The following is a 27,367-nucleotide window of genomic DNA, read 5'->3' on the forward strand; positions in this document are numbered from 1 at the left end:
CCACTATTCATGCAATAGCCAAATTCTGTGCTGGTGTAACGATAATAAGGCAAAACCAGTTAAAGAACTAAAGATATTTATTATTATCAATATTTTGCTTAGTTATTATTTTTTAAATAATTTTAAAGGACGTATATTTTAATGCATAGTTTTATTAGATTAGATTTATTAGTATTAGGCAAATACGTACATTATTATTGTAATATGGATGTTCAGAATATACCATATTTGACTTATTTTATAGTTGCTGATATATAATTACACCCAATTTTCCCTGTCAATCCTGATTGTAATTGTTGTCTTTTATCTTTTTTATTTTATGTTGCTGATCATTGAATAAATGATCATTGCTTATCACTGAATGAATGAATGAATGAATGAATAAAAAATATCTATGTTTTAATAGAATTAGAAAGCAAAATTTAAATAGAGAGTTTATAGGATAGTAACAGAACTTCTGAAAAAGTTGACTGCAAACTGAAGATGATCCAGCAGTGTGACATAGCTGCAAAAAACACAAATACAATTTCAGGCTGTGTCAGTAGAAATGTAATTTCCAAAACATAAAAAAACCACTCCCTTTTTACAACCCTGTAATTCCTTAATTTGGGGTAGAGGCGGGGTGACTGGATGAAGCTGAGCATTTACTGGTCAGATGCCCTTCCTGACACCACACAGAATTTACAACAGGTATTTTTTCTTTGTGTCCTAGAAGCAAAAAATCTGCTGCTACCTAGGATTGAACTCTCAAACTTCCATGTGGGTGGCAAGTGTCTTCACCACTAGGCCAACATGCCACTTGTAATTTCCAAAGCATGAGAAGTAATAATTCCATTCTGTTCTGTATTAGTTAGTTTCCTTATTTTGTGCTGAGTTTTAGGGATCACACTTGAATAAATATTCAAAACAATTAGAACCAGTTCAGAGAAGATAATGATTTTGGGACTAGAAACTAAGTTGTATCAAGAGAGTTGGAATGAACTTGAGAAAAGACAGCTGAAAGGATGTAGGATTCAGAATAATAAACACATTATTACATGAAGGCACATTCTGACTAAATGTTAGAAAAACCTTCTAACAAGTAAGATAAACATCTTTAGTAGGTTTCTCATAGAATTGGTTAGCTTCCCTTCATTGGATGTTCTTAGAGAATAGGCAACTATCTGCCTGGAGTAGTTTGATTCATGTCTATTTTATGAGAGACAACACACAGTTTTATTTCCAATTATTGTCATAATGACAGATGTATGCTATGTCAACATCAAATCATGGTATGGCTTTTTTCCACATTACAATTTTGAAATATGGGAGTATTTTTCTTTTTTACAAATTTTATTTATAATACAGTTAAAAAAACAAACATTGGATTTAACGTGACATTCCAGTATATACATTCTTATCAGATTATTCCACTTTTTACAATCAATTCTTCATCTCTACATATACATCTAAGTATTATGTTATTCTAAAATCACATAAGTACTTATCTATCTTAACATTCATTTTTAATCCCAATCGTCCTCTTCGAATTCCTTCAGTGGTAAAATTTATCCCAGGTTTCATAATAAACAGATCCACATTTTTCTTTTAATATCATTGTGAGTCTGTCCATTTCCACACATGCTAGTATTTTATCTTCCTCTGTGGGAATTTCCTTGCTCTTCCATTTTTGCGCAAAAGCAAGCCTAGCTGCAGTCCGGATGTGTAGCAGCAGGTAGATTGTTCCTTTGTCGTATTTTTCTGTCGTTATTCCCAACAAGAAGAGTTCAGGTTTTAACTCTAAGTCCAGTGTTAATATATCCCTCAATCAGTTTCGTGTCCTGTTCCAATACTCACGGATCTTTGGGCATTCCCACCACGTATGGTAATATGATCCTATTGCTGTTTTACATTTCCAGCATAGGGGTGAGATGTTTGAACCCATTTTGGCTAGCCTTATGGGTGGGAAATGCCATCTATAAAACATCTTGTAAAGGTTTTCCTTATATGAGGTATAAAATGATTAAAAATATATATCATTTTCTTTTAGATCAGACAATGTATGAAGAACAGGTTAAGGAGACCATGTTAATTTGGAGTAGGGATTTTGGTTTCAGTATCGACCTGCATATTTGGTAAGAACTGTGGGAAAGAAATAGGAAATTCACCTTAGCTACCTCATCTAAGGGAGTACTTTTCATGTATTGTTGAAAACAAAAGAGGGAATGAAAAAACAAAATCTCTTTTCAGGCTCATGCAACATTTTCCAATGTGAAATGAAGTTGGGGAGCAGATCTGTATTATATTACTGTGTAAATAGTAGCTCTCACAATATATCAATATTTGTAGAGATTAAACCATCTAGACTGAAATAAGTGCTCCCAGTAAAAGCAGAATTTCATGCTTTGCTCTTCAAATGAGAAAATGAAACTGTATTTTCTTTGAAATGCAAATACAACTCAGACATTCAGACAATGAATGCTTAAAAATGTCTCCAGGTAGCATACAAATCTCAAACCCAACACAAAAATTTGTTCACTTTAAGAATAGCTCTTTCTAGAGAAGTACTGTTGCTCATTTTCTGCTCACTATCAAATGGATTTTATTTAAATAGTATTTCTTGGAGTCTATTAAAAGTTAAAAAGTCTAAATGCTCCTGACTTAATGATTATAAAAGATTAAAAAGCTGATGTGTTTTACCCATCTGTTTTAATTTAGCTAGATTCAGACACACCTTCCTACCTGCCTTTTGACAGTTGCTGTGGAGAGACATGGAATATACTGTACAAATTCCCAAAACTTAAAAACCTTTGTATCACAGCAGACAAGGTGAATTCTATGTGTGGAAGAGAAGGTTATTTGTTTGAGGAAATAAGGAAATGGAACTGGTAATCCTCAATTTATGGCTGCAATTAGGACTGGAAATCTGATCATAAGTCATTACACTCAGAAGTTGAAGCACCCAAGTGACCAGTTTTATGATATTTTTCCTCATAGTAGGTAGGTGAACATGGCTGTCTTTAAGTGAATCCATTCATTTGAATGGTGGAAATGATAGAAACCTGCAAAAATCATAGCAAATTATGTCATGTGACCGCAGAATGCCACAATAGGTCTTTGCCAAGTGTCCAATATGTGAGCACATGATCATAGGGAGGGGAGACTGCGACCATTTATAATGTCTGGAAGTTGCTTTACAGCAACAAAACACTTGTTCTGTGCCTATCTTAAATGTGAATGGTCATTAAGCAACCAGTCATAAGTCAAGGACTACCTGTATTTTTCTGGACTAAGGGAAAGAGTGTTAATTCTTGAGAAAAGAATGGAAGAATAAGAAAGAGGTTTTACAGAGAAAAGGAGAATGTAATTTTAAATTGGTTGTTTCTTTCCACTCAGAAACTACATATATTTTCATATGGTTCAGTAATCTGCAGTCATCCTTTACAGCAGCGGTCCCCAACCTTTCTGGCACCAGAGGCCAGTTTTGTGGAAAACAATTTTTCCACAGATTGGGGGGAGTAGATGGTTTCACACACAACCTAGATCCTGCACATGCAGAGATAAACCACTTGCCTGCCCACTGCTTGTGTGGCCCAGTTCCTTACAGGTCACAGACTGATATAAGTCTGAAGCCCAAGGGATGGGGACCCCTGCTTTACAGAATAAATCACAAAAGCAAAGAAAGACTTCAAGAAAACTATTGTGGAAAAACTCCAGAAATATGAAAAGAAACAACATGTTAAGGTTGCAAATTTCCATCCTTTTCATTCCTGTCAAGAAGAATTATTCAACAATGGATGTTGCAGAGATATTGACAACAAAAACATATGAATTTTGGAAATGAGATGCAAATTGTGAGGAAAGTTCCCAATTAAAAACCTAAGGAAAGGTTTTAAGAACCAAACAAGGGTATTTGATTCTGGACTGATCAGACATAATGATCGGGTTATTTGTGGTAAATAAGAAACTGTGCAGACTTTCTATGAGTAAATTACAATAACAGACAGAGTGCTTTAAACTTTAACTTCACTTCTGTTTAACTTGTTAACTGTATGGCAGGTCAGTTGGGTTGCAAATAGATGCAGATGCTTATAAATTTTGGATGTGTTTTACAAGGGCGGGAGGAAGCTATTATTGTTGTAATAATTTGTCAGTGTTCAACAAGGGAGAAATATGTCTTTTTGTCTTTTGTTTTTTTTACATTTTCTAAATGTTTTTTTCAAGTTTTGTTTTGTCTGTTTATTTTTTTCTTTTGTATTTTGTATTTTAGTCTTCTGAATAAAATAAAAAATGTAAAGGAGACATTCCTGTCTTAGCTAAGAAAGAATCATATCCTGTGCTCCAATTAGCTAGTAGATGTCTAATAGGCTCATGAAAACATTGGTAATCCAGATGAAGGTGGGTGGGTGGATACCCATTCTAGCAGCCAACACATGCAGCACTTAAGAGATGGAAGAAGATTCAGGCTGACATATCTATGTTCCCTGCAACCTGAGTGTCATAAATGCACTTTGATTTCCTGAAAGATAAATGCTTAATAATGAATTCCTAGACTTCAAAAGTACCATTGTCAAAAAAGCATTTTACTTACATTTTATTACCAGGGTATATTGAAAGAGCTTGAAGATTTTGTAACTGCATTATAACGATCACAAAACCTGAGCTCTTTGTATCATATCTGTTAAGAAGATGAGAGGAAAAACCCTGCATTAGATATCACATATTTACAATGGTCAGTAGAAACTATCTTAATATATGTACTAACTCACCGGAGCCCTATTTGTACTTGGGCAGTTTCCAGCATTGTAGTATCATTTTCAGTATATGCGACTTCTTCATTGTTATTGGGTCTAGAGAACAGAGTTTAAGATAGATCAATGGCAATTACAGAAATACTTTTGCTGACTGGGTATCGAGGTCAAACATACTTGAGCACACAGTTGGTAAATGCTGGTCAACATTTTAATTTTTAAACACTAATTTATTTTTACTACAGAGAAATAAATTTGTGTAGGGAATTTTCTTCATGAATACTGAAGCTGTTGAAGTGTGATATTAAGGAAACAATGCTAAAGATTATCTCACTAACAGCAATTTATTTGAAGGTCTCATCCTTTAAGATCATAATAATTTACATGATCTACATATTATAAAATGAAGTTAGTTTATATACTTTGAGTACAAACAAATGGAATTTGAAAAAAAAGATATTTGAAAACAAAATGTAATAGTTTGTACAGACATGATCTCATATATTTGAAATTACTATACTGGGATATAATATTAAATTGGAATTTTTAGGTCAATAAATAATATTGTAACTTTTCTGTTTTCTATTTCTTTGCTTAATGAATTACTTTTGTTATGTTCATTAATCTTACTTGAGGAACTGTCTCATCCTGATGGGATTGGCCCACACCACCCACGCTGGTACAGGGGGTATGCTGCAGATCCTGTCAGCCAAGGAATTTCAGCTGGTGGACTCCAGGAGGAGAGTCTTCTCTGCTGGGGCTCCTGCCCTCTGGAACATCCTATCCCCTGAGATGAGATTGACTCCCACCCTCCGGTAATTTTGAAAGAGCCTCAAGTCCTGGCTCTGCCAGATGGCTTGGGACCAACGGGGGACCTTTACACTGGAGGTGGTTGATTAATTAAAACCTAATCCCATCTTTCCACCCCGTGTGTCCTGCTCCCACCTTTCCCATCTGGTTTTAACAGTTTGTAATTGTGAATGATTTTATCTGCTGTGTGCCATGACTATTGATTTTAATTTCTTTTCTTCTTTAAATGTTTTATGCTGTAAGCTGAATACAAGATGGGCAGCAAATATTTCTAAATAAAATAAAATAAAATAAAATTATTGTGCATTATTTAAATTTTATTGTCTTTTAATAAATTAAAGGAAATATGTATTCTTCATTTTAAATGCCTGCATAATTAAGTCTTGTTAAACATTATCTGAATATTTAATTATTTTATAAACATATTAGAATGTTCCAAAATGAGGACTGGTCAATTCTTGAATGCTTTAATTGTACTATTTTAAAATTTAAATTAGGTATATGGAGAATGTTTTTCAGTGTTTGTATTAATACATATTTATACAGATTTTTTTAAGGCATCATTTTTACCTAGGAGAATGTTTATTCTGTTCCACTGATTCTTTATTCTCCTGATTGTTAATTTTTCTGAATCATTATTATTCCTTGCCCTATCTGTTTGGTTTGTTCTGAAATTGCTGATGAGTACAAAGCCAAATGTTTGAATGTAATGTTAATTTTGTTTTCTGACAAACAGAAATATTTCTGGCTTTAAACCTACTGTTGTACAGAAGCTTCATATACACCACTGTCTCCAGCCACAGACTCGTCAGATACAGCAGCAGATACACAGCCAGTCTTTTCATCAAGCAAATGAGTTCTTGTTCTTCTCGAAAAGTCAACACCTAGGTAAGGGAAAGAGCCTTTATTTTAGGCTGTGAATAAGAAAAACATTCTTAACTTCTGGTCAAACTGAAATGGAATATTCTGGGTTCCAAAAGTATAATTAAATTTCATCACAATCATTACATGTATTGAAATAGTATTCAAACTTTTCAGATTTAGAATGAGGCTTCTTTACTAGTATGTGCATTTTATAAGACTGAAAAAAGCAAGAAGTTACTTTTCTGCAACTCTTAAAAATAAAGGATATCTATCATTCACCCATCAATTTTTCTTCTTCTGAAAAGAAAAAAAAAAACAAGAGAGTTCCCTTCTTTAGAAAAAAGTGTCAATTGGACAGGTCATAGCATTAAGTAGAATAAGTTGGCAATTTCAGAGCAAGGGACTATTTTCAGAGCCACCAGAGCTTAATGATTTTTTTGGCAACAGAACTATATTTATGCATTCTGTCTCGTCTTCCAACCGTTAACCTGCTACCCAGACATATAGTGGCTACTGAAATTTCTTGATTTTTGCTCCCACAACATGAGAACATGCCTTTTTACCTCAAGCAACAAACGTTTTAAGCTGTAATGCACCCCGAGTCCCAATCTACTGCTTAATAGGAAATAGGAATATATAATTTCATCAGAACATCTATACAAAATTGTTGAATTTCTCAGATTTAAACAGTTATTGCTTAAAATAACTACCAAAGTTAAGTTCACCTTTATTCAGAAATCTTTCCTAGATTTCATTGTTGCCATTTCAGTCATATTGGAGAAACGCTGCAAAGCGCAATGTCTGAAAGTCCTTTCAAACAGAATGCGAAAGAATCATAACAAACTAAAGACTTTTGACAACAAGCAAATTATATTCTAAATACTTTAATTAGCTTTTTTTTTTTAAAAAAAAAAATGCTTTCTGAAATTTCTATATGGTTAAGACATATATCTCAATTCTATTTTGGATTCAAGAGTGACAAAGTCTAGATCTATACCACAAAATTTAAGAGAAAATTCAAGTTCCTTTCTCCTGATTTCAAAATTCAATTTCTGCTAAATTTCCTCAGGAAGCACAGTACGACCAATGTAAGCAGCACATTGTAATGTAATAACTTGCAAGTGCATGGAGTCCTTTTATCTATCATGGAACCAAATGTATTGGAATGCATTACACTCCCCTCCTGAGTCATGACTTTACATCTTGTTAAGATGTTTAAATTTTAAGGCTTCAGATTAGAGGATTGATTGCTGCATTTTTCCTTTCATTTGTAACAGTAGGGATGCTTTTTCCTTGATGATGAAGTGCTTTTTCTTTCACCACTTTGAGAGAGGTGAAGGTGATGACATGATTTATTGATTACTCTCAGGAATAAGCACAGCAGTCTGGAATCGACTTTGACAATGACAGAGTCTATCTATGAAAGAACTTTACAGTTATTCTAAATCTGTTATTCCAAAAGATACTCTGCACAGAAGAAAGCTGTGTGCAGGGGACAAAATTTCCTCTGCCCAAAGTAAAGATGCAGAGAAAATATAAGAACGTATGGCATTATCAAAAGCTCTGTTCAAACCAAGTCTAGAACTGTCTGATTTCAAAGCAAGCAAAACTAAAGATCAGGTTTTATTGATCTACCAAAATCAGTAGAATTACAAGATCTAAATTTGAAACTGGACATAATCCAAACATTTACATAACTTTTAGGAAGCTTTTCGTTGCATTCAATTGATTATGAGATACAGACTATAATAACCTTTCCTAATCTGGTGCTCTTTACCTGCATTGGCACATTCAGTCCATCAGTAGGCCTGAACGAGAGAGAGCCTTGCAGGTTGGGGAATTTTAAATTGGAGGAGATGGTATGTAATGAATATTTTTTTTCCAATGACAGTTAAAGGACCTTTACTGAATTCAGGAAATTAGAGTTTGTAGAATGGAGACTGTACATTATAAATACAGAAATAAAAGTCTCTAATTAATTTCTTAATAACCCTCAAAAGTAATATTGACAAGAAAATATTGTTTAACATCTCAAAGAACTGTATATTACCTGACACGGAACTTTGTAATTTTGAGAATTAGATAAAATTAACTTATTTATGCAATCAAATTTCTAAATGTAATGGGCAATTCTGAATATATATATATATATATATATATATATATATATATATATATATATATATATATATATATATATATATATATATATATATATACCACTTGTCCCACCACATACATCGGACAAACCAACAGAAGAATAAGTGCACGCATTGAAGAACATAAGAACTCAGTCAAAAAAGAGGAACCAACATCTTCCCTGGTCCAACATCTTAAAGCCACAGGACATGAAATTGACTTTAAAAATACCAGAACCATTGCCAAAAGTGAACATTTTAATAACAGAATAATCAGAGAAGCCATTGAGATAGAAAAACGCCCATACAGCATGAACAAGCGAGATGATACCTCCCGCCTACCAGCCATTTGGAAACCCGCCCTTATTGACAAACAACTCCCTAACACAAAAAATGATACCAGACCCACACTCACAAAAACCACACAGGAGGTCACCACCACACATCCACGCAAAAAACAAACCCAAAGCCACACCGATGTCGAGGCACGACCACAAACCAGAAGCCAGACCACAGCTGCATCATTAGCCACTTTAAACCCCTCCAATCCATACATGAAGCAAACTGACACCCTCCATGAAGAGGAGACACAACCAGGAACGAGAAGCCAAAAAATAGCAAGGCAGCCCAAAATCTTAAACTCCTCTGCAACTCAGACTAACCTGAGCACAACCAAACAGAACACTCCCCCAGCCAATCAGAGCACAGCCAAGCCCCTAACCATTCAGAACACATCTCCACCCAATCAGAACACAGCCAAGCTCCCACCCAATCAGTTCATACCCCCAGTGGCAGTTAAAAGGAAGAAACAGCTAAGACCACACATTGCTGCTCAAAGCACGAAGCTGAAAGCACCAGCCTGAAGATGACGAATGAGACTTCGTCGAAACGTGCCAAGACACTTCAATTTTACGCGGGAGAAAAACCCGAAAAACCAAAGACCTACATTAATGACTTTAAAAATACCAGAACCATTGCCAAAAGTGAACATTTTAATAACAGAATAATCAGAGAAGCCATCGAGATAGAAAAACGCCCACACAGCATGAACAAGCGAGATGATACCTCCCGCCTACCAGCCATTTGGAAACCTGCCCTTATTGACAAACGACTCCCTAACCCAAAATCTTAAACCCCTCTGCAACTCAGACTAACCTGAGCACAACCAAACAGAACACTCCCCCAGCCAATCAGAGCACAGCCAAGCCCCTAACCATTCAGAACACACCTCCACCCAATCAGAACACAGCCAAGCTCCCACCCAATCAGTTCATACCCTCACTGGCAGTTAAAAGGAAGAAACAGCTAAAACCACACATTGCTGCTCAAAGCAAGAAGCTGAAAAACACCAGCCTGAAGATGACGAATGTGACTTCGTCGAAACGTTGCCAAGACACTTCCAATTTTACGCGGGAGAAAACCCGAACAACCAAAGACCTATATACAAATACCCACGAAAACCTCAGAAAACACATATATATATATATATATATATATATATATATATATATATATATATATATATATATATATATATTTGTATTGCTAGGTTCCAATTATAATTGTATTGCTAGGTTCCAATTATTCTCTGACATCTCACTTTCTTGTCCCTCTCTGGATAACCTGCAGTTAAAACTCAACTAAAGACAAGAACATCCCATTTTGTAGTTTTCATGAACGATCATGTGTGGGTTTTTTTTCTACAATCTAGGCTAACCTACAATAAAATTACCTGATGGTTTGTCTTCAAGAATTGGCCACAGCTGGCCCTGCTTAGCTTAAGGTACCAGGCTAAAGACTGGGAGATCAGGAGTTCTAGTTCCACCTTAGTCAGAAAACCAGATGAACTGACTTTGAGGGTCCCTCCCTCTTAGCCTAGAAAGAAGATCTAAAATCTAAAACCATTGCCAAGAAAACAGCAGGGACTCAATGAGGCAGTTGCTAGGAGTCAACACAGTCTCAAAGCCCCTTGCCCCTAAAATGTTACTATTATAACTGCTGCCAACTGATGTTAACTAATTAAAGTTATTTTTACTAATTATTTATATTTGTAAATGTATGTTTTATATTTTTAATGAACGTTCACTAGTGGGATAATTTCTCAAAACCTCAGAATGGGACCACATTTTGTGTATCGGGGAAGAATCAGCAAAAGATCAACACTAAGTTTGATCTGGCCAAGTGTGATGGGAAATAATTATTTATTGTGCCTTCATGTCAGTATTGACTCCTGTCAACTGCTTGGACCAATCCCTGCAGTTTTCTTTGAATATTTCACGGGTTTTCCTCTTGCCTGCTTCCTGGGGCTGAAAGAGAAAGATTGGCCCAAAGTCACTAAGGTGGCCTCATGTCTAAGGCAGAACTTGAACTCATGGTCTCAGTTTTAGGCTGGTGCTTTAACCACTACATCAAACTGGCATATTCATGGTCTCTTTAAATTATCACTTTTTCTCTCCCTTGTTTAACAAGATGTAAAACCAATCATAAAATCCTCTTTGGATTATTGGATTATATATATTTTAAGTCCATATATGATTTGCGAAACAAAAATGAAACTCTATTATGTTCCAATTGATATATAGTATATGTTAGAAATGGTCCATCACAATGGAGAATTATTGCTGAAAGAGAATTAGACGAGGTTAGAGTTTGCCAATTAAAGTCTCATGCTCTAAAAAGTAGACATCTACAATCTTTCTCATCTCTTTCCCTGCAAACTAAATGAGAAAAACTTCCATCTCAAAAGTATCTGCCCTCAACCATCTGCAAACTCTACACCTTTAGCAATTCTGTGATAAGCTACAGAATGTACCATTTCATATCTAGTACATTCATCAAATGTGTTAAGCTTGAGCTAAGCACTGAAATATTGTATGCATTGCAAAGTTTCTCCATCCTTTATTTTACTCAGGGAAATGGCAGACTGTCAATAATGAGAGCCAAGTTTGGACAAGTTAGCAAATGATACAGTGTCAGAAGTGTAAACCAGTCTCTCTTTCACTACAAATATTTGCTTGCTACGCAATGTACTTTAATCCCAAAGTTCCCAATATCAGCCTACATAATTAAGCAACAATGTAAATGACACTTCCATTCTTTACTCTATCCACAAAGAGCAGAGTTAAAGATATTGGTGCTTACTTTCAAAGTACAATAACTTGAACTGAAATACTTGAGGGAACTCCTGTTCCTACAATTTGCTTCTTTTGGCTTTGAGTTCATTGCTGCTCTGGGTATTATTGCCATTTGAACTGAGGCAGGTAACTTCTGGAGAAGGGTTTCTAGAATTGCCTCTCATGGCATCGATTATACTGTCTTTATGGCAAACACACCTTTCTTATTTCTCCATACTTCTTAATTTACAGATTTTAATTATTTAACTGACATAGCAAGTGGCACTAACCAGCCACTCTCAGCTGATCTTGGCAAAGCTAAGAAGGGTCCAAACTGGTCTGTACTTAAAGTGAACCATCAGGAAACCACAGAGCGGCAAACTATATTAGGAAATTGAAAAGACACCCTGTATTTTACCAAGCAAATAGAATGGCATGTTCACGTAGTCACCAGGAAGTCAGGCTTTGCTCAAGAGAGACTTTGAGCAATAGTGCATACTACATATTATTGCTCGTGTATAATGCTTTTATTTCTACACATGTAACTAAACAATAGTGATTTCTAACTAAAAGTATGTGAAAAGGTATATATTTGGTTGACGTATTCAACCAAAGTATAGTTTATACAGTATTCAAAAACTTGGGGTAAAGGAGCAAAAAGATTTTGAACATACATCTTCAATCTACTTAAATAATATACTGAAAAATCAAGTTCTTAGTAAACAACACAGATGAAATATGCAAAACAATAATTCACAGCTTTCAAAATGCTTACTGGACATAGTGAGATAGCAACTGGTACAAGAAGAAAATGGTCCTTGCTGGCAGCCATAGGCATGATTTACCATTGTTAAAACTAATCTAGCATTGTTTCTCCTTCATGGATTACTGCCTTGTCGTAGTGAAGGGGCTTGAGTAACTCAATGAAGCTATGAGCTATGCCATGCAGGGCCACCCAAGACGGACAGGTCATAGCAGAGAGTTCTGACAAAATGTGATCCCCTGAAGAAGGAAATGGCAAACCACTCCAGTATCTTTGCCATGAAAACCCCATGGACAGTACTAAAAGGCAAAAAGATATGACCCTGGAAGATGAGGCAGAGGGCTAGTACTAGTAGCGCCAGAAAGAGTGAAGTGACTGGGCCAAAGCCAAAAGGATGCTCAGCTATGGATGCATCTGGTGGTGAAGGGAAAGTCTGACTCTGTAAAGATCTTTTCTCCATAGGTACCTGGAATGTAACATCCATGAATCAAGGCAAACTGGATGTGGTCAAACAAGAGATGACAAGACTGAACATCGACATCTTAGGAATCAGCGAAATAAAATGGACAGGAATGGGTGAATTTAATTCAGAGGACCATCAGGTATATTACTGCGGGCAAGATTCCCTCAGAAGAAATGGAGTAGCCTTCATAGTCAATAAAACAGTATGAAAAGCAATACTGGGATACAATCCCCAAAATGACAGAATGATCTCAGTGCGAATTCATTCAATATCACCGTAGTCCAAGTCTATGCCCCAACCACTGGGGCTGAAGAGGATAAAATTGACTGGTTCTATGAAGCCCTACAGCACCTTATAGAATCAACACCAAAAAATGATGTCCTTATCATCATGAGGGATTGGAATGCTAAAGTAGGAAGCCAAAAGATAACTGGAATAACAGGCAAGTTTGGCCTTGGAGTACAAAATGAAGCAGGGCACAGGCTGATAGAATTTTGTCAAGAGAATACAATGGTCATAGCAAACATTCTTTTCCAACAACCCAAGAGACGGCTCTACACATGGACATCACCAGACGGTCAACACAGAAATCAGATTGATTATGTGCTCTGCAGCCAAAGATGGAGAAGCTCTATACAGTCAGTAAAAACAAGACCAGGAGCTGACTGTGGCTCAGATCATGAACTTCTTGTTGCAAAATTTAGGCTTAAATTGAAGAAAGTAGGGAAAAGCACTAGGCCACTCAGGTATGAACTAAATCATATCCCTGATGAATATACAGTAGAGGTGACAAATAGATTTAAGGAATTAGATCTGATAGACAGAGTGCCTGAAGAACTATGGACGGAGGTTCACAACATTGTACAAGAGGTAACAACTAAAATCATCCCAAACAAAAAGAAATGCAAGAAAGCAAAATGGCTGTCTGAGGAAGCTTTGCAAATAGCTGAGGAAAGAAGGGAAGCGAAAGGTAAAGGAGAAAGAGAAAGATACACCCAATTGAATGCAGAATTCCAGAGAGTAGCTAGAAGAGCTAAGAATGCCTTCTTAAATGAACAGTGCAAAGAAATAGAAGAAAACAACAGAATAGGGAGGACCAGAGATCTCTTCAAGTAAATTGGAGATATGAAGGAAGCATTTCATGCAAAGATGGGCATGATAAAGGACCAAAATGGCAGGGACCTAACAGAGGCAGAAGACATTAAGAAGAGGTGGCAAAATTACACAGAAGAACTATACAAGAACAAGCTCAGCATCCCTGATAACCACGATGGGGTGGTCACTGACTTCGAGCCAGACATCCTAGAACAGTGGTGGTGAACCTATGGCATGGGTGCCAGAGGCGGCACTCAGAGCAGTCTCTGTGGGCACACGCGCCAACACCCCAGTCCTAGGCCTTCAGTTGGGTTTTATAAAATCTTTTCGCTTTAGGCCTCCACTGCAGTGTGCAAAAAAAAAAAAAAAAGGTACAATCAATCAGTCAATTTCAACTTCTCTCAGGAAAAAACGTCTTGTAAAGTTGGAATTGATTGATTGAACTTTTTAGTCCCACCCAGTCTGCCGTTACCACAGCAGCCACGCCCAGCCAATGGGCTACACCCAGACAATGGGCCACACCCAGCCAATAGGCCACACCCAGCAATGGGCCACACCCACTCAGCACCCGATGATGCATAAGTGGATTTTGGGTTACAGTTTGGGCACTCGGTCTCTAGAAGGTTTGCCATCACTGTCCTAGAATGTGAAGTGAAATGGGCCTTAGGGAAGCTGAGTAACAATAAAGCTAGTGGAGGTGACAGTATTCCATCTGAGCTATTCAAAATCTTAAAAGACGAAGCAGTAAAAGTGTTACACTCAATTTGCCAGAAAATTTGGAAAACTCAACAGTGGCTACAGGATTGGAAAATATCAGCTTACATTCCAATTCCAAAGAAAGGCAATGCCAAAGAATGTTCAAACTATCGCACCATTGCACTCATTTCACATGAAAATAAAGTTATGCTTAAAATTCTACAAGCTAGACTCCAGCAGTATGTGGATCGAGAACTTCTAGAAGTACAGGCAGGATTTTGAAGAGGCAGAGGAACTAGAGATCAAATTGCCAACATACACTGGATCATGGAGAAAGCTACGGAGTTCCAGAAAAACATCTACTTCTGCTTCATTGACTATGCTAAAGCCTTTGATTGTGTGGATCACAACAAATTGTGGCAAGTTCTTAAAAAGATGGGAGTACCAGACCACTTTATTTGTCTCTTGAGAAACCTATATGCGAGTCAAGAAGCAACAGTGAGAACTGGACACGGAATCACTGATTGGTTTAAAATTGGGAAAGGACTCCGGCAAGGCTGTATTCTGTCACCCTGCCTATTTAACTTATATGCAGAGCACATCATGAGAAAGACAAGACTAGATGAATCAAAAGTTGGAATTAAGATTGCCAGGAGAAATATCAACAACTTAAGGTATGCAGATGATACCACTCTAATGGCAGAAAGTGAAGAGGAACTAAAGAGCCTCTTGATGTGGGTGAAGAAGGAAAGTGCAAAAATTGGCTTGAAACTCAACATTAAGAAAACCAAGATCCTGGCATCCAGCCCTCTCAATTCCTGGCAAATAGATGGGGAAGAAATGAAGGTAGTGACAGATTTTATCTTCCTGCGCTCCAAGATCGCCACAGATGGGGACTGCAGCCAAGAAATTGAAAGATGCTTGCTCCTGGGGAGGAAAGCTATTGCAAAACTAGACAGCATAGTAAAAAGCAGAGACATAACCCTGCCAACAAAAGTACGTATAGTCAAGGCCATGTTTTTCCCAGTTGCAATGTATGGCTGTGAAAGTTGGACCATAAGAAAGGCTGAGCGCAAAAGAATTGAGGCCTTTGAACTATGGTACTGGAGAAGACTCCTGCGAGTCCCCTGGACTGCAAGGCGAGCAAACCGGTCAGTCCTAGGGGAGATCAACCTTGACTGCTCTTTAGAAGGCCAGATCCTGAAGTTAAAACTCAAGTACTTTGGCCACCTAATGAGAAGGAAGGACTCACTGGAGAAGAGCCTAATGCTGGGAAAGATTGAGGACAATAGAAGAATGGGACAATAGAGAATGAGGTAGCTGGATGGAGTCACTGAAGCAGTAGGCGTGAGCTTAAATGGACTCCAGAAGATGGTAGAGGACAGGAAGGCCTGGAGAAACGTTGTCTATGGGGTCGCGATGGGTCGGACGCAACTTTGTAACTAATAACAAGCATTGTTTAGAATATTTCTGGAATAGATTTCATAATGTTATACACCAAAATGTAGGAGGGCAAAAAGAAAACTAAAATATTAATCTCAACCATAAGTATAACAAACACATTCTAAGAAGGTTCTATATTATGACATTTCCAGAATAGTTTATATTTAAAATATGTTCACTTTTGGACACATTTTACAGTGTGAAAAATGGCTATTATTGGTCTTCTTCCTGTTTCCTATTTCCATCCCTGCAGCAGCCTCTCTGGCTACCCCTCCTTGCTGATTTGAAATAGGCCAATGGGAGAAGTTCATTCACAATGACTTTCTTTGAGATACAACAGCTACTCTTCTCTTTCTTTCTATACCCTTTTGGTACAAGATTGGGTGGGGGGAATCACATCTCTATACATTTAAAGGACAAATTATTTTGATCTTGCAAAAATATAGTTTGTGATGCCAACAAATCCAAATTCGCTCAGAACAAATTCATGCAGTTTACTTAAGTTCTGAACAGCCAGCTGCTCCCAAATTTGAGACATCACCTTGTGTGATTCGTTGTACACTAGGCATCATTATAGTTTTCAAAGAACTGTCTGTTAAACTACTGTAAAAACAACAAAGAATTTTGCAGCATTTATTTATTACAACATAATTTGTTGTAGAACATCATCAAATATATTAATATGAGGAAGAAATACATACAACCCACAGGAACTGGGGGGGGGGATTAAATTTGAACTACATCAGATTTTTGAAGATTTTAAAAAAGATTTATAATACTTGGATTTTATGGCGGTTTTTGATATACTATGTATACTGTTTAGAATTACTTTAAGAAGCAGCATACAAATAATTCACAAAAACAAATAACCATGGCTAGAAGTAAAAAATAGAGTCAGAGAGAAAGGAAATGCAGTCAAAAATGGAAACTCCTTGGTCAGTCACAAAACTGGAAGGCTGAAATGCATACATACTGTGTGATAAAACAATTATCCTGGAAAATGAAGGAATACTGTGTGACTGCCTTAAATGTGGGTATTTTTCAATAAAATTACTTCAGCAGAATTACTAAGAATATCATTAAAATAGTTAGGTTTAAATTAAAAATATTGGTTTTGTTGATCCATTAAATAATACTTACCATACTAATGAATTAATAAGATTTCTAGAATGACTATGTCACATCCATACTTTTTTTTCTGAAATGATTGCTTTCAATATATACTCAAAACTTTCTCTGCAATATGCCAATTCATCTCTCCTCCCCCACCTTTATTATTTCGGTCAATCCTTGAAACTATGGATAGTATGTACTCATCTGTTAGCATATTTTATTCATTTAACAAAGTAAACAGTAATAAGAAAAATCAAGCTATAATAAAAGTATTATTTGTCTTTTAAGATGTCTTCCTTATTTTAAATTCCTTTTTGGAAATAGATCAGCAGATATCTGAATAGGCTGTCAGACTGGAAGAATTTGTCTTTTTCTTGACATTTCACTACAGCAGGGAAGGACTACTAAACCTGCACAGATACCTGATTATTTTAACTTCAGTAATTAATAGGCAGAAACAGATTGTAGAAAATGTGGGGAAAATGATGTACAGCTTAAGATCAGATCTTTATACAGATTTGGGGCACAAACTTCCCTACCTGTGCTGTTAAATGAGCTGTTTGAAACTACAGAATACTGAAGATATTATCAACAGCACAGGCCCTCAAGGGATTCTATTCTGCTCATGACAGCTCACTGGTTTTGTGAACATCTTCCTGATATAAAGTTATCTAGTGTCTCTGTCTCAGTACCTCTATTATATCTTCCAATTGCTGTGATATCCCTTCTAGTACATTTATCACCTGTTTTTTTGTTTGTTTGCTGTTTCACCACAGTTTTTAGACTTCTACCCATTTTATAATAGTTCCTCAAGCTTAATCTCCCAGGATCTTTCTTATCTAGTCCTACTTCTTAAAGTTTCATAATAGAAGTGATGTGCTGAGCTGTTAATGATTTTATTTGTTGACAGTGACCTATTACCTTATCAGGAAAAAATGCACAATTTTCTGAGGACATATTGGCTGCTAAAGTTCAGAAACTCAGTTCAACCCAGAGAGAGAGAATTGGCTGAGTTTGAACAGCAAGACATATAAGTTCGATCCTTCAACATATTTACCTGTATTTCTTGAATGTGATATGCTCTGTGAAATACTTTCATTGCGATATTTATCATTAACTGATTGAGAAGATATTCTAGTTTCAGAATCCAGCAAAATTTGATTCTCACAGGTAGTAATGCCTGTAAAGTCACTGGGTAAATTGCAGTCCTCAAAGTCCGTGGTGAAATGATGTAATGGAGAATCTTGAGGAGGGACTGAAAAGCCACCTTCTAAAACCAAAGGTGATTCAGGAGGAGATAATGATGAAAGGGAAGATCTTGAAGAGAATGATGTGACAGATTTAGGAGGCTCAGTTATTTTGGGTGCATGACTTGCTGTCAAAGAACTGGAAGAGTCACTATATCCCATTTTCTCATGGGAGCTGACCACTTCATTTTCATGAATGGTGGTAATAGGGCCAGAAGGAATATAACCACATTTCTCTTGTAATACGAAGTCCAATTTATATTGATAGTCTAAATCTACAAGTTGATCACCTTGGCTGTAGTAGAGGTCTGTAGAGTTAAGAGAATTCAGCGACCCCCTACTAGATGTATTCAAGGACCCTCGACTAGATGCTAAAGATCCCAAGCTGCTCCCTGAAGACACAGATAACGTACTGGCAGAGAGGCTGCAACAAAGAAGCAAAGATCTGTCATTCTCTTCTATCAGCAGTATAATCAGATGATCTCAAACCACATATAAAACTTAAAATTTAATCCCTGTTGGTCATGACATTGACAAGTATAATGGTATCTTTTAAAAGGAACACATTTAAAAATGTCTGAATACTACCAAAAAGAAATTTCAGATGACAGTGTATTAACTATAGCAGCAACACGACTTCCTTAGATGGCTCCTTTTAAAAAACATATAAGCAAACATGGCTGAAAAAAAATCAGTCACTTTATTTATAATTCTTTTTTTAAAAAAAATCTCTGATTTTTAAATATATTAATTTGTGTGCAATACTGCACAAAATTGTGTGACAATCTCTACCACTTTAAAATATTGTTGATCACTGTAACAGTTTCACGAGGACACATTAGAAAGTACAATTAGAACAATAAGAAAGTAGTTTTGTATTTAGCAATGTACAATACCTATCTAAATTTATTGGACTATTAGCTTAGTTTCAGATCACTGTTTGAGATATCCCATTTTTCCCATTCTGGTATTTTCTACTCTAATGGTGGGTAAAGTACACAAACAAATAATACAGTATACCCAAATAGAAAGGAAAACAAAAGGATTTTCATATAACATGGACATTTCTGAGTTTAAGGAAATACTGCTTTCTTCACTGGTTATTAATAACAGTAAATGCTCTCTCAATAAATGGATTCACATTAGTGCAGTGCTGCCCTTAAAGAAAGACGGTACTATGAAATCAATAAAAAGAACATTAATAGAAGCTATTCCTTAGAGATTGTCATTTGCATTTGTGCACAAATGTGTTGAGAAAATGAGCATTTGAATTAAGATGCAGTTTACTTATATTCATCATTTATATCTTTCATGTTTGCCTAAATGATTTAGGTAGTCCTCGATTTATGACCACAATTGAGCCCAAAATGTCTGTTGCTAAGCCAGTAATTGTTAATTTTGCCTCATTTTATGACCTTTCATTTCAATGTTTCCATGTGCAAAACAGATTGCTGCTCATAGTAGAAACAGCCAACATATTTGTTTCACTATTTCCCACGAATGTAGCCTGAATAATATAGGGAAAAGGCTATCACAGATCAGTCATGTATGTTCTTTGCTGGACAAAAAGTTTGCAGTTCAGGACTTAGACAATAGATAACCAAGCTTTTAGTATGAAGGCATCTTTACAAGACACACTTCCAAGTTAATATTTCACCTAAATCAATAGATAATTCAGAAATACAGTATGCCAACAGTAGTTTTGGACAAACTATTAACATTTGTCAAAAATTTAGTGTAAAGAAAATTATCTCACCTTTTAAGCTGGGAATGTAAATGGGTGGTTAGGTGACTAGTTTCTTCAAGTTTTTTAACCAATTTATTTTTTCTATCTTCTAATTTCAACCTAGAAGATAAAAAAGCTTATGTGTCAATATATAAATGCATATACATTGCAAAGAGAACCTTGCTCTAAAAGCATAATGACAAATAGTTGAGGGCAACTTATTTAAGTTCATCCAAACCACAAGTCAAATGGAAATTTTCAGGGCAACTGAAGGATTATGGTACCAAAGTACATTTGTACTATACCATTAATATAACGTTTAATTGATTAGTGTTAGTTAATGGCCAATACATATTTCCTATTTTTTGGGGGGTGTCTGAAAATCTTTCAAAACATTTTCATTTTGTTCTCTTTCTCAGATTCTGGCCATGAAATGATTCTGGAAATATCTTAGCCCTGGCTAATAGGTAATGACATAATAATTCTCAGACTGTTAAGAATTAACTGATGAAATACAAGTTATAGGTGCAGAACAGTCTATTTAGTCAATGTTGGACTATGCAGTCATTAGCTAAGAATCATTTGAAAGTATCCTACATCTATTATGCTTGCATTTTAGGCAAAAATCTCTGTAAGCCTTTGTAATTATATTTATCCGGGGAACAGCATATATGAGAACAAGCATAAAAATCCTAAGCTAACACTGTTTTTTTTTTCAAATATTAGCTTTTTTTTTCAGAAAAAGAAAAAAAGAACTATATTTAATTATTAGCCATTGAGTGAAAAATCCACGTCAATGGATTTAAAGTAATCAAGTTCTATATGCATTATGCGCAAATAAGAGCTGGGAAAGAAATATGTTCCTTTTTCAAGAGACTCATTTGTTTAGTCTTTGACATTCTTACCTTCCACAAATCATTTGTGACACTTTTGTTAAAATATTTAACTGTGCTAACTTTAATATTTGTTCATTTTTTTCTAATGATTTTACACACACACACACACACACACACACACACACACAGATTGTTACCTTTTTGCTGCAGAAAAAAAATCTAAACCAAATAAATATTTTCTTGGTTTTTTGCATTTTTTTGGGGGGGGGGGGTGCCTTCAAGTCAGTGTTGATTCCTGACTGCCTGGACATGTCCTTGCAGTTTTGTTTCAAAATTTCAGAAGTAGTTTGCTGTTTCCTTTTTCTCATGGCTGAGAGAAAGTAACTAGCACAAAGTCACCCAGATGAGACTAGAACTCATGGTTTCATGGATTCTAGCCTGGTACCCTAATGACTATACCAAACTGGCTCTCATTTTAGTTTTAAAGGTACTCAATAAATAAAATAATCCCAGCTGTATATATATATATGGCAAATTGAAAGTTAAGGCATTTGATAAAGTAGACCACAACCTGCTACTAGATAAGATAGAAAAATGTGGGTTAGGCAGCATCACTACCAGATAGATTCATAATTGGCTGACCAACTGCATTCAACATGTAGTCCTCAATGGAACTGCATCTACATAGAGGAAAAAATGCAGTGGGTACCCCAAGCCTCTGTTTTAGGTCCAGTACTCTTCAACACCTTCATCAATGATTTGGATGAGGGGATAGATGGGGAACTCATCAAATTTGCAAATGACACCAAGCTGGCAGGAATAGTCAATACTCCAGAAGATAGGCTTAAGATATAGCAGGATCTTGACAGACTTGAACACTGGGCACTAACAAAATGAAATTCAATGGTGGAAAAAGTAAGGTTCTACATTTAGGCAAGAAAAACCAAACGCACAGGTATAGCATAGGTGGTACCTTGCTCAACAGTAGTAACTTTGAGAGGGATCTTGGAGTCCTAGTGGACAATCACTTAAATGTGAGCCAGCAGTATGCTGCAGCTGCCAAAAAAGCCAACACAGTTTTAAGCTGCATTAACAGAGGGATAGAATCAAGATCACATGAAGTGTTACTTTATAATGCCTTGGTAAGGGCACACTTGGAATACTGCATCCAGTTTTGGTCACCACGATGTAAAAAAGATGTTGAGACTCTAAAATGAGTGTAGAGAAGAACAACAAAAATGATCAGGGGACTGGAAGCTAAAACATATAAAGAACGGTTGCTGGAATTGGATATGTATAATTTAATGAAAAGAAGGACTAGGGGTGACATGCTAGCAGTATTCCAATATCGCAGTGTTTGCACAAAGAAGAGGGAGTCAAACTATTTTCCAAAGCACCTGAGAGCAGGACAAGAAGCAATGGATGGAAACTAATCAAGGAGAGAAGCAACCTAGAACTAAGAAGAATTTTCTTGACAGTTAGAACAATTAATTAATGGAACAACCTACCTCCAGAAGTTGTGAATGCTCCAACGCTGGAAGTTTTAAAGAAGAGATTGGACAACCATTTGTCTGAAATGGTATAGAGTTTCCTGCCTAAGCAGAGGGTTGGACTAGAAGACCTCCAAGATCCCTTCCAACTCTTCTACTCTACTCTTTTTATTCCATCTGCTCCTAGTTAGATACACAATCTTTCCTCAATAGTTGCATTTGGTCTTGAGATGTGTCTTATTTTGAAAATTAAAGATAGAAAGAAAATTGCAATCTGGAGGTTCTATCAGATTTTTCTGGATCAGCTGCAAGCTGGACAAAATAAAAGCCTGGAACAAATTTGTTGTTCCTAGATTCAGTAAAAAAAAAACAAAAAAAAAACAACCCCTGAAGATTCCAGAAATATTTCATGGTGAGTCGGCAATGCTAAAATATAACAGCCCTTCTTTCGTTCAGAAAGAAGGATACATAGAGCTAGTGCTATTTGTTTTATACAATTTGTTCCTTGATGGTCTCAGAAATTCTCACTGTGGCATATTCCACTAGCCCACTGCCTTCCTTTCTGTCCCTCCTTTATCTCACAGCAGTGCTGTTAATACAATGTCCTTGAATGCATCACACCAACCCATCTACTTCCTGATCCTTTTCCTGTATCTTTCTTTCTCTGTTTCCCTTCAACCACTGCAACCTGTGGCTATGTGATGAAGTAAGAGGTTCCGTGCTATACAAAAACAGGACATGGGGCAATGTGAAGGGTTAGAACCTCCCCAAGATCATCTTTCATTCCTTTCCTTATTATCAGTGGCATCAAAAGCATTAGCTTCTCCTAGCTCTTACCCACTTTCAATTCATATTCAGACCAAGCATGGTTGCTTCGATTTATGCACAAACTACAGTACATGAAACCAGTTGTTCCACTAATGAAAATGTTCATGCACAACTGCTTTGAATCTCATTAGCTGAAAGATAAGCAAAGCTGAAACAAGCAGAACATTCAGACAGAGCCAAAAGTGAGTGGTGCACTGTTAATCACCCCCCCTTGGCAAAAGACTTATTGCAAAAGAAAGGTGAGTTTCCTTTTTTTTTTTTCTTCCTCAGCTCTTAATATTCTTCTCTCAAATGGCATTCCATGGTTATAATCAGCATTGGCCTCTGGCTCAAATTACCTTCATCTTCTGTTTACTAAAATCCATCCATTGTTTGTACTCTTTAATAGTAAACAAAAAACATTTCCATAAAGGTCTAGTCTGTTTATATGTTTTAATTCCAATTTGTTCAAAAACATTTTCATCAAAAAGTAATCCTTTTTATAATAATCAAAAATTACTAACCTCTTTTTCCATTTTAAACTTTCTTACATCCAATCCTTGTTAAGCTTTTTGTCAAAATTTTTAAATCTTTGAAACCCAATTTTTCCTTTTAATCCAGAAAGAAAGTTGTCTCAACAAGTGAATTTTTCTTAGCCTACTGCTTAGAAAATCTCTTGTTAGCTATAAAACGATTACAAGTGCAACTGTTTAAGAAAATGAGGCTTCTGCTAACCTTGTATCCTTAAGAGATGCATTAGTGCTCTGAGCTTGACTGAAATGCCTCAGCTCCCAGCTGCTCAATTCAGGAGTTCACCGCAAAAACCCCAGTTCCTATAACAACTGTCCAGAGTGCAAGTTGGGGATCTCACTTTCTTTCCTTGTCTGATGAAAAGAAATTCACTGCCTGGTCACTTCTCTTTCAGGAATGTCTAGTCTGCTATAGATCCTCATTCAGAGGCAGAATTACCTGATTTGTTAGCAGACTATCTTGCCTCTGAAGACTCCAGCCACAGTTGTCAGGAAGCTCAATACTACTATACTAACGGATACCAGCCATGGATGCCTACACCAGTATATTTCACCACAGTTTTTAAAAATTCATGACAATTTTAAGTTATAATTATTTACTTTAATTATAATTACTATTGTCAGCTTTAACTCACATAACTCACATAATATAATAAGCCAAGAATCATAACATACCAAGAAATGAAGGAGATCAAGTTGCATGCTGCTTATTAACCTTTACATAAGTGGGTAAACAAACTAGACAGCTTGGTATAACATCCAAGCCCAGGATTACATTTATTGTGTCCAAACAAGCCAGAAATGTGTTTAAATCATGGTTTAAAATATCTATCTTATTAATGCACAGTAACTATACAAAGTTCACATTAACCACTCCTTGTCTTTTCTTCACTAACAGAGAATAGAAGGAAATACAGGTGGCCAAAATTGTGGAAACCTTTTGGGAAAAGTGTACAGTAGAAATGCCACCTTTGGTTAAGTTTCCACTAATTTTTCTTCTAATTTCTTTATAACTGTAGCCTTTTTCACTTAATAATACTATTTTACATCGCTCTCTGGGCAACCAGTCAACTCTTTGCACCATTACTTTAATTTTATTACGTTTTACAAGCTCACTAAATGAAAGAATAAAAATCTCAACCAATTTGATAGTGATCACATTAACACACTGACAAATGTCATTTTCTCAGCTTCAATACATTACATCAATAACTGAATCCTACTGTGATCTGATTGGCTCATTGCCAAAACAAGATGACACCTGATTGGCTCTCTAAATACCCATGCTCATTGGCTACAATAGATGAAGGAAAGCTACCTGATATCAACCTAAGCAAGTTATGCTTCCTTTTTCTGGTAATTTGGCTATAATGTTTCATAGAATACAGTACAGATAATCAAACAAACTATGTTGCATTACATTCTTGATTAAATTATATTTCCATTGATATATAATTTTATGGTACTACTCCAAAAAGAAAGTGGTATTAGCCATCAAACCTCAAAAATACTTTTCCCAAAAGGTTTCCACAATTTTGGCCACTACTGTAGCTGCATTTACAGACAGAATGCAAAAATCCTTGGTGTATCCTATAAGAACATAATCAGTGTGCAAAGAAGGCGCCATTTATCAAAAGTTAAACATTTACATACACAACTTAAGGTTTTATAAGCATGCTCTTAATTATCATAAACTAAATCTGCAATTATTAACATTCTATGGTTTTCCAATCCATTCTCTTTTTAAAAAATATACTGTATTCTAGAAGGCTGGATCATCTCGGTGTGGACCTTGGTATAAATGAATAGAGTCCAGTTGCCATAGGACACCCCTTCTGAATTTAGTTAACTCCTTTGCACATGTGTGGAAAAACATCTCTATCAACTATAAGTGGCTCCAGTGCAGAAGCAACGAGAATAACATTTGCAGTAAGAAGTTCATAAGATCTCAGCTATTATCCCAAAACTTGCCAATGATATATTGCACTCTGCTGACTTCCTTCAGCTATTTAACATCAGGACTTGCTATTTTCATGCTGGTTGCAAATGAAGAACAACAGAGAGCTTGAAATAATATGAACTCTGTGAATTCTGTCACAGTGTGAAAGTCTTTCTGTATTACTGCCCACTAGACTAATTTTAAATTTAATTAAAATATACATAGAACAACTACTGAAAGAAAATGGCCCATTAGGGCACAACTCAGGCTCTCCAGCAAGATAAAGGTTAAAATGAAGGAATAAATAAATGATAGAAGGAAAGGATTTTTTTTATACCTCTCTGTAAGTTCATCACTAGGTGTGCTTTTCATCGATAGCTCCTCTTCCAGTCTCTTCCTTTCTGCTTCTAAATGCTTCAATTCATCTTGCGTGCGTTTACATGAGGTGACAAATTGAAGCTCTTTCAGAAGCTCTTCCTTTTCATTTATCAGCATCAATTTTTCCTTCTCAATTTCCAGTGCTCCAGGCCAAACTTCACTTTTTAACTTAGAAAGTTCTATTTTTAAGTTTGCCATTCTAAAAGAGACAGACAGACACAAAGAACAGATAAACAAGGATTTTCCAATAGGACAAAAACAGAGGAAAAGCCAGAAGGTCTCTTATCTCCTTGCTTCCTCCACTTTCAGAGGCTCAATAATACAGTAGGATCTATATGTGTAAAGCCTAACAAGTGCAGAGCATTTCTAATTATTTTTCTGGTTATTTATTTATTTAGCATATGGCACTTTTACAATGCTAAGGCAGAGTAGTAGTTTGGCTGCCTGTTTACCAGCTCTGTTAGGTACACACTTGTGCGCTTCCCTAGGTGCACCACAGGAGGTTGAGCTAGCTACGCACCAGAAAGAAAGACAAGTGGCTTTTCTTGCAGCACCATCCAAATGGGTGTCACAACCTGGAAGGTTCAGTGCCAGCAGGATTTTAATTGTTGCAGGAAGTGCCGGCTCATCTTCCCACCAAAGTGGTACCTATTTATCTATTTGAATAGAACATGCTTTCGAACTGCTAGGTGGGCAGAAGCTGAGATGAATGATGGGAGCTCATCTCACCATGCAATGCTAGGACTTGAGCCGCCAGAGCAGAGACCATGTTCAGTGTCATTAAGCCCCTGAGCCACCATACCTCATTTTTCTAGCAAGTCAATATATAAAAATATTTTAAATAAACATATCATGTAGCATCCTTGATTCTGATTAGGTTTTTCACTGTAGTATAGACAGTTGGTGGAATTAAAGGCCAGAGGGGCCTTAAGAAGATAGTGTGCAGCTCTTTTCACATGAAGTGAATCAATCAAATTCATATCATTTATTATTTATTCAATTTTTATATCACCTTTATTATTTTTATTTAAAAAATACACAACAAAACAATGCTATGAGGTGGATTGGGTTGAGAGAGTGTGACTGGCCCAAAGTCACCCAGTGAGCTTTCATGTCTAGAGCGGGACTAGAACTCCTAGTCTCCTGGTTTCTAGTCAGCACCTTAACCACTACACCAAACTAGATC

The 27,367-nt window shown here is 36.2% G+C and overlaps 1 protein-coding gene across 2 annotated transcripts in view; it reads right to left on the reverse strand.

Moving 5' to 3' along the window:
- WWC2 (WW and C2 domain containing 2) overlaps positions 1-27,367 on the reverse strand; it is a 149,758-nt gene that overhangs the window by 33,953 nt on the left and 88,438 nt on the right. Inside the window, exons 9-14 of one of the 2 annotated variants that reach the window (XM_039336651.1) lie at positions 26,141-26,380; positions 20,232-20,321; positions 18,766-18,899; positions 6,301-6,424; positions 4,749-4,829; positions 4,571-4,657 (exon numbers count right to left, since the gene is read on the reverse strand). In XM_039336651.1, the coding sequence (XP_039192585.1) occupies positions 4,571-4,657; positions 4,749-4,829; positions 6,301-6,424; positions 18,766-18,899; positions 20,232-20,321; positions 26,141-26,380 (756 nt within the window). Of the gene's footprint in view, positions 1-4,570; positions 4,658-4,748; positions 4,830-6,300; positions 6,425-18,285; positions 18,900-20,231; positions 20,322-26,140; positions 26,381-27,367 lie in introns of both variants that reach the window. The other variant, XM_039336650.1, reaches the window with a different exon arrangement.

Source organism: Crotalus tigris, unplaced genomic scaffold (assembly GCF_016545835.1).
Source record: "Crotalus tigris isolate CLP2741 ecotype Arizona unplaced genomic scaffold, ASM1654583v1 scf7180000017666.379230911805:20528666, whole genome shotgun sequence".
In the NCBI taxonomy this organism is placed as follows: Eukaryota; Metazoa; Chordata; class Lepidosauria; order Squamata; family Viperidae; genus Crotalus; species Crotalus tigris.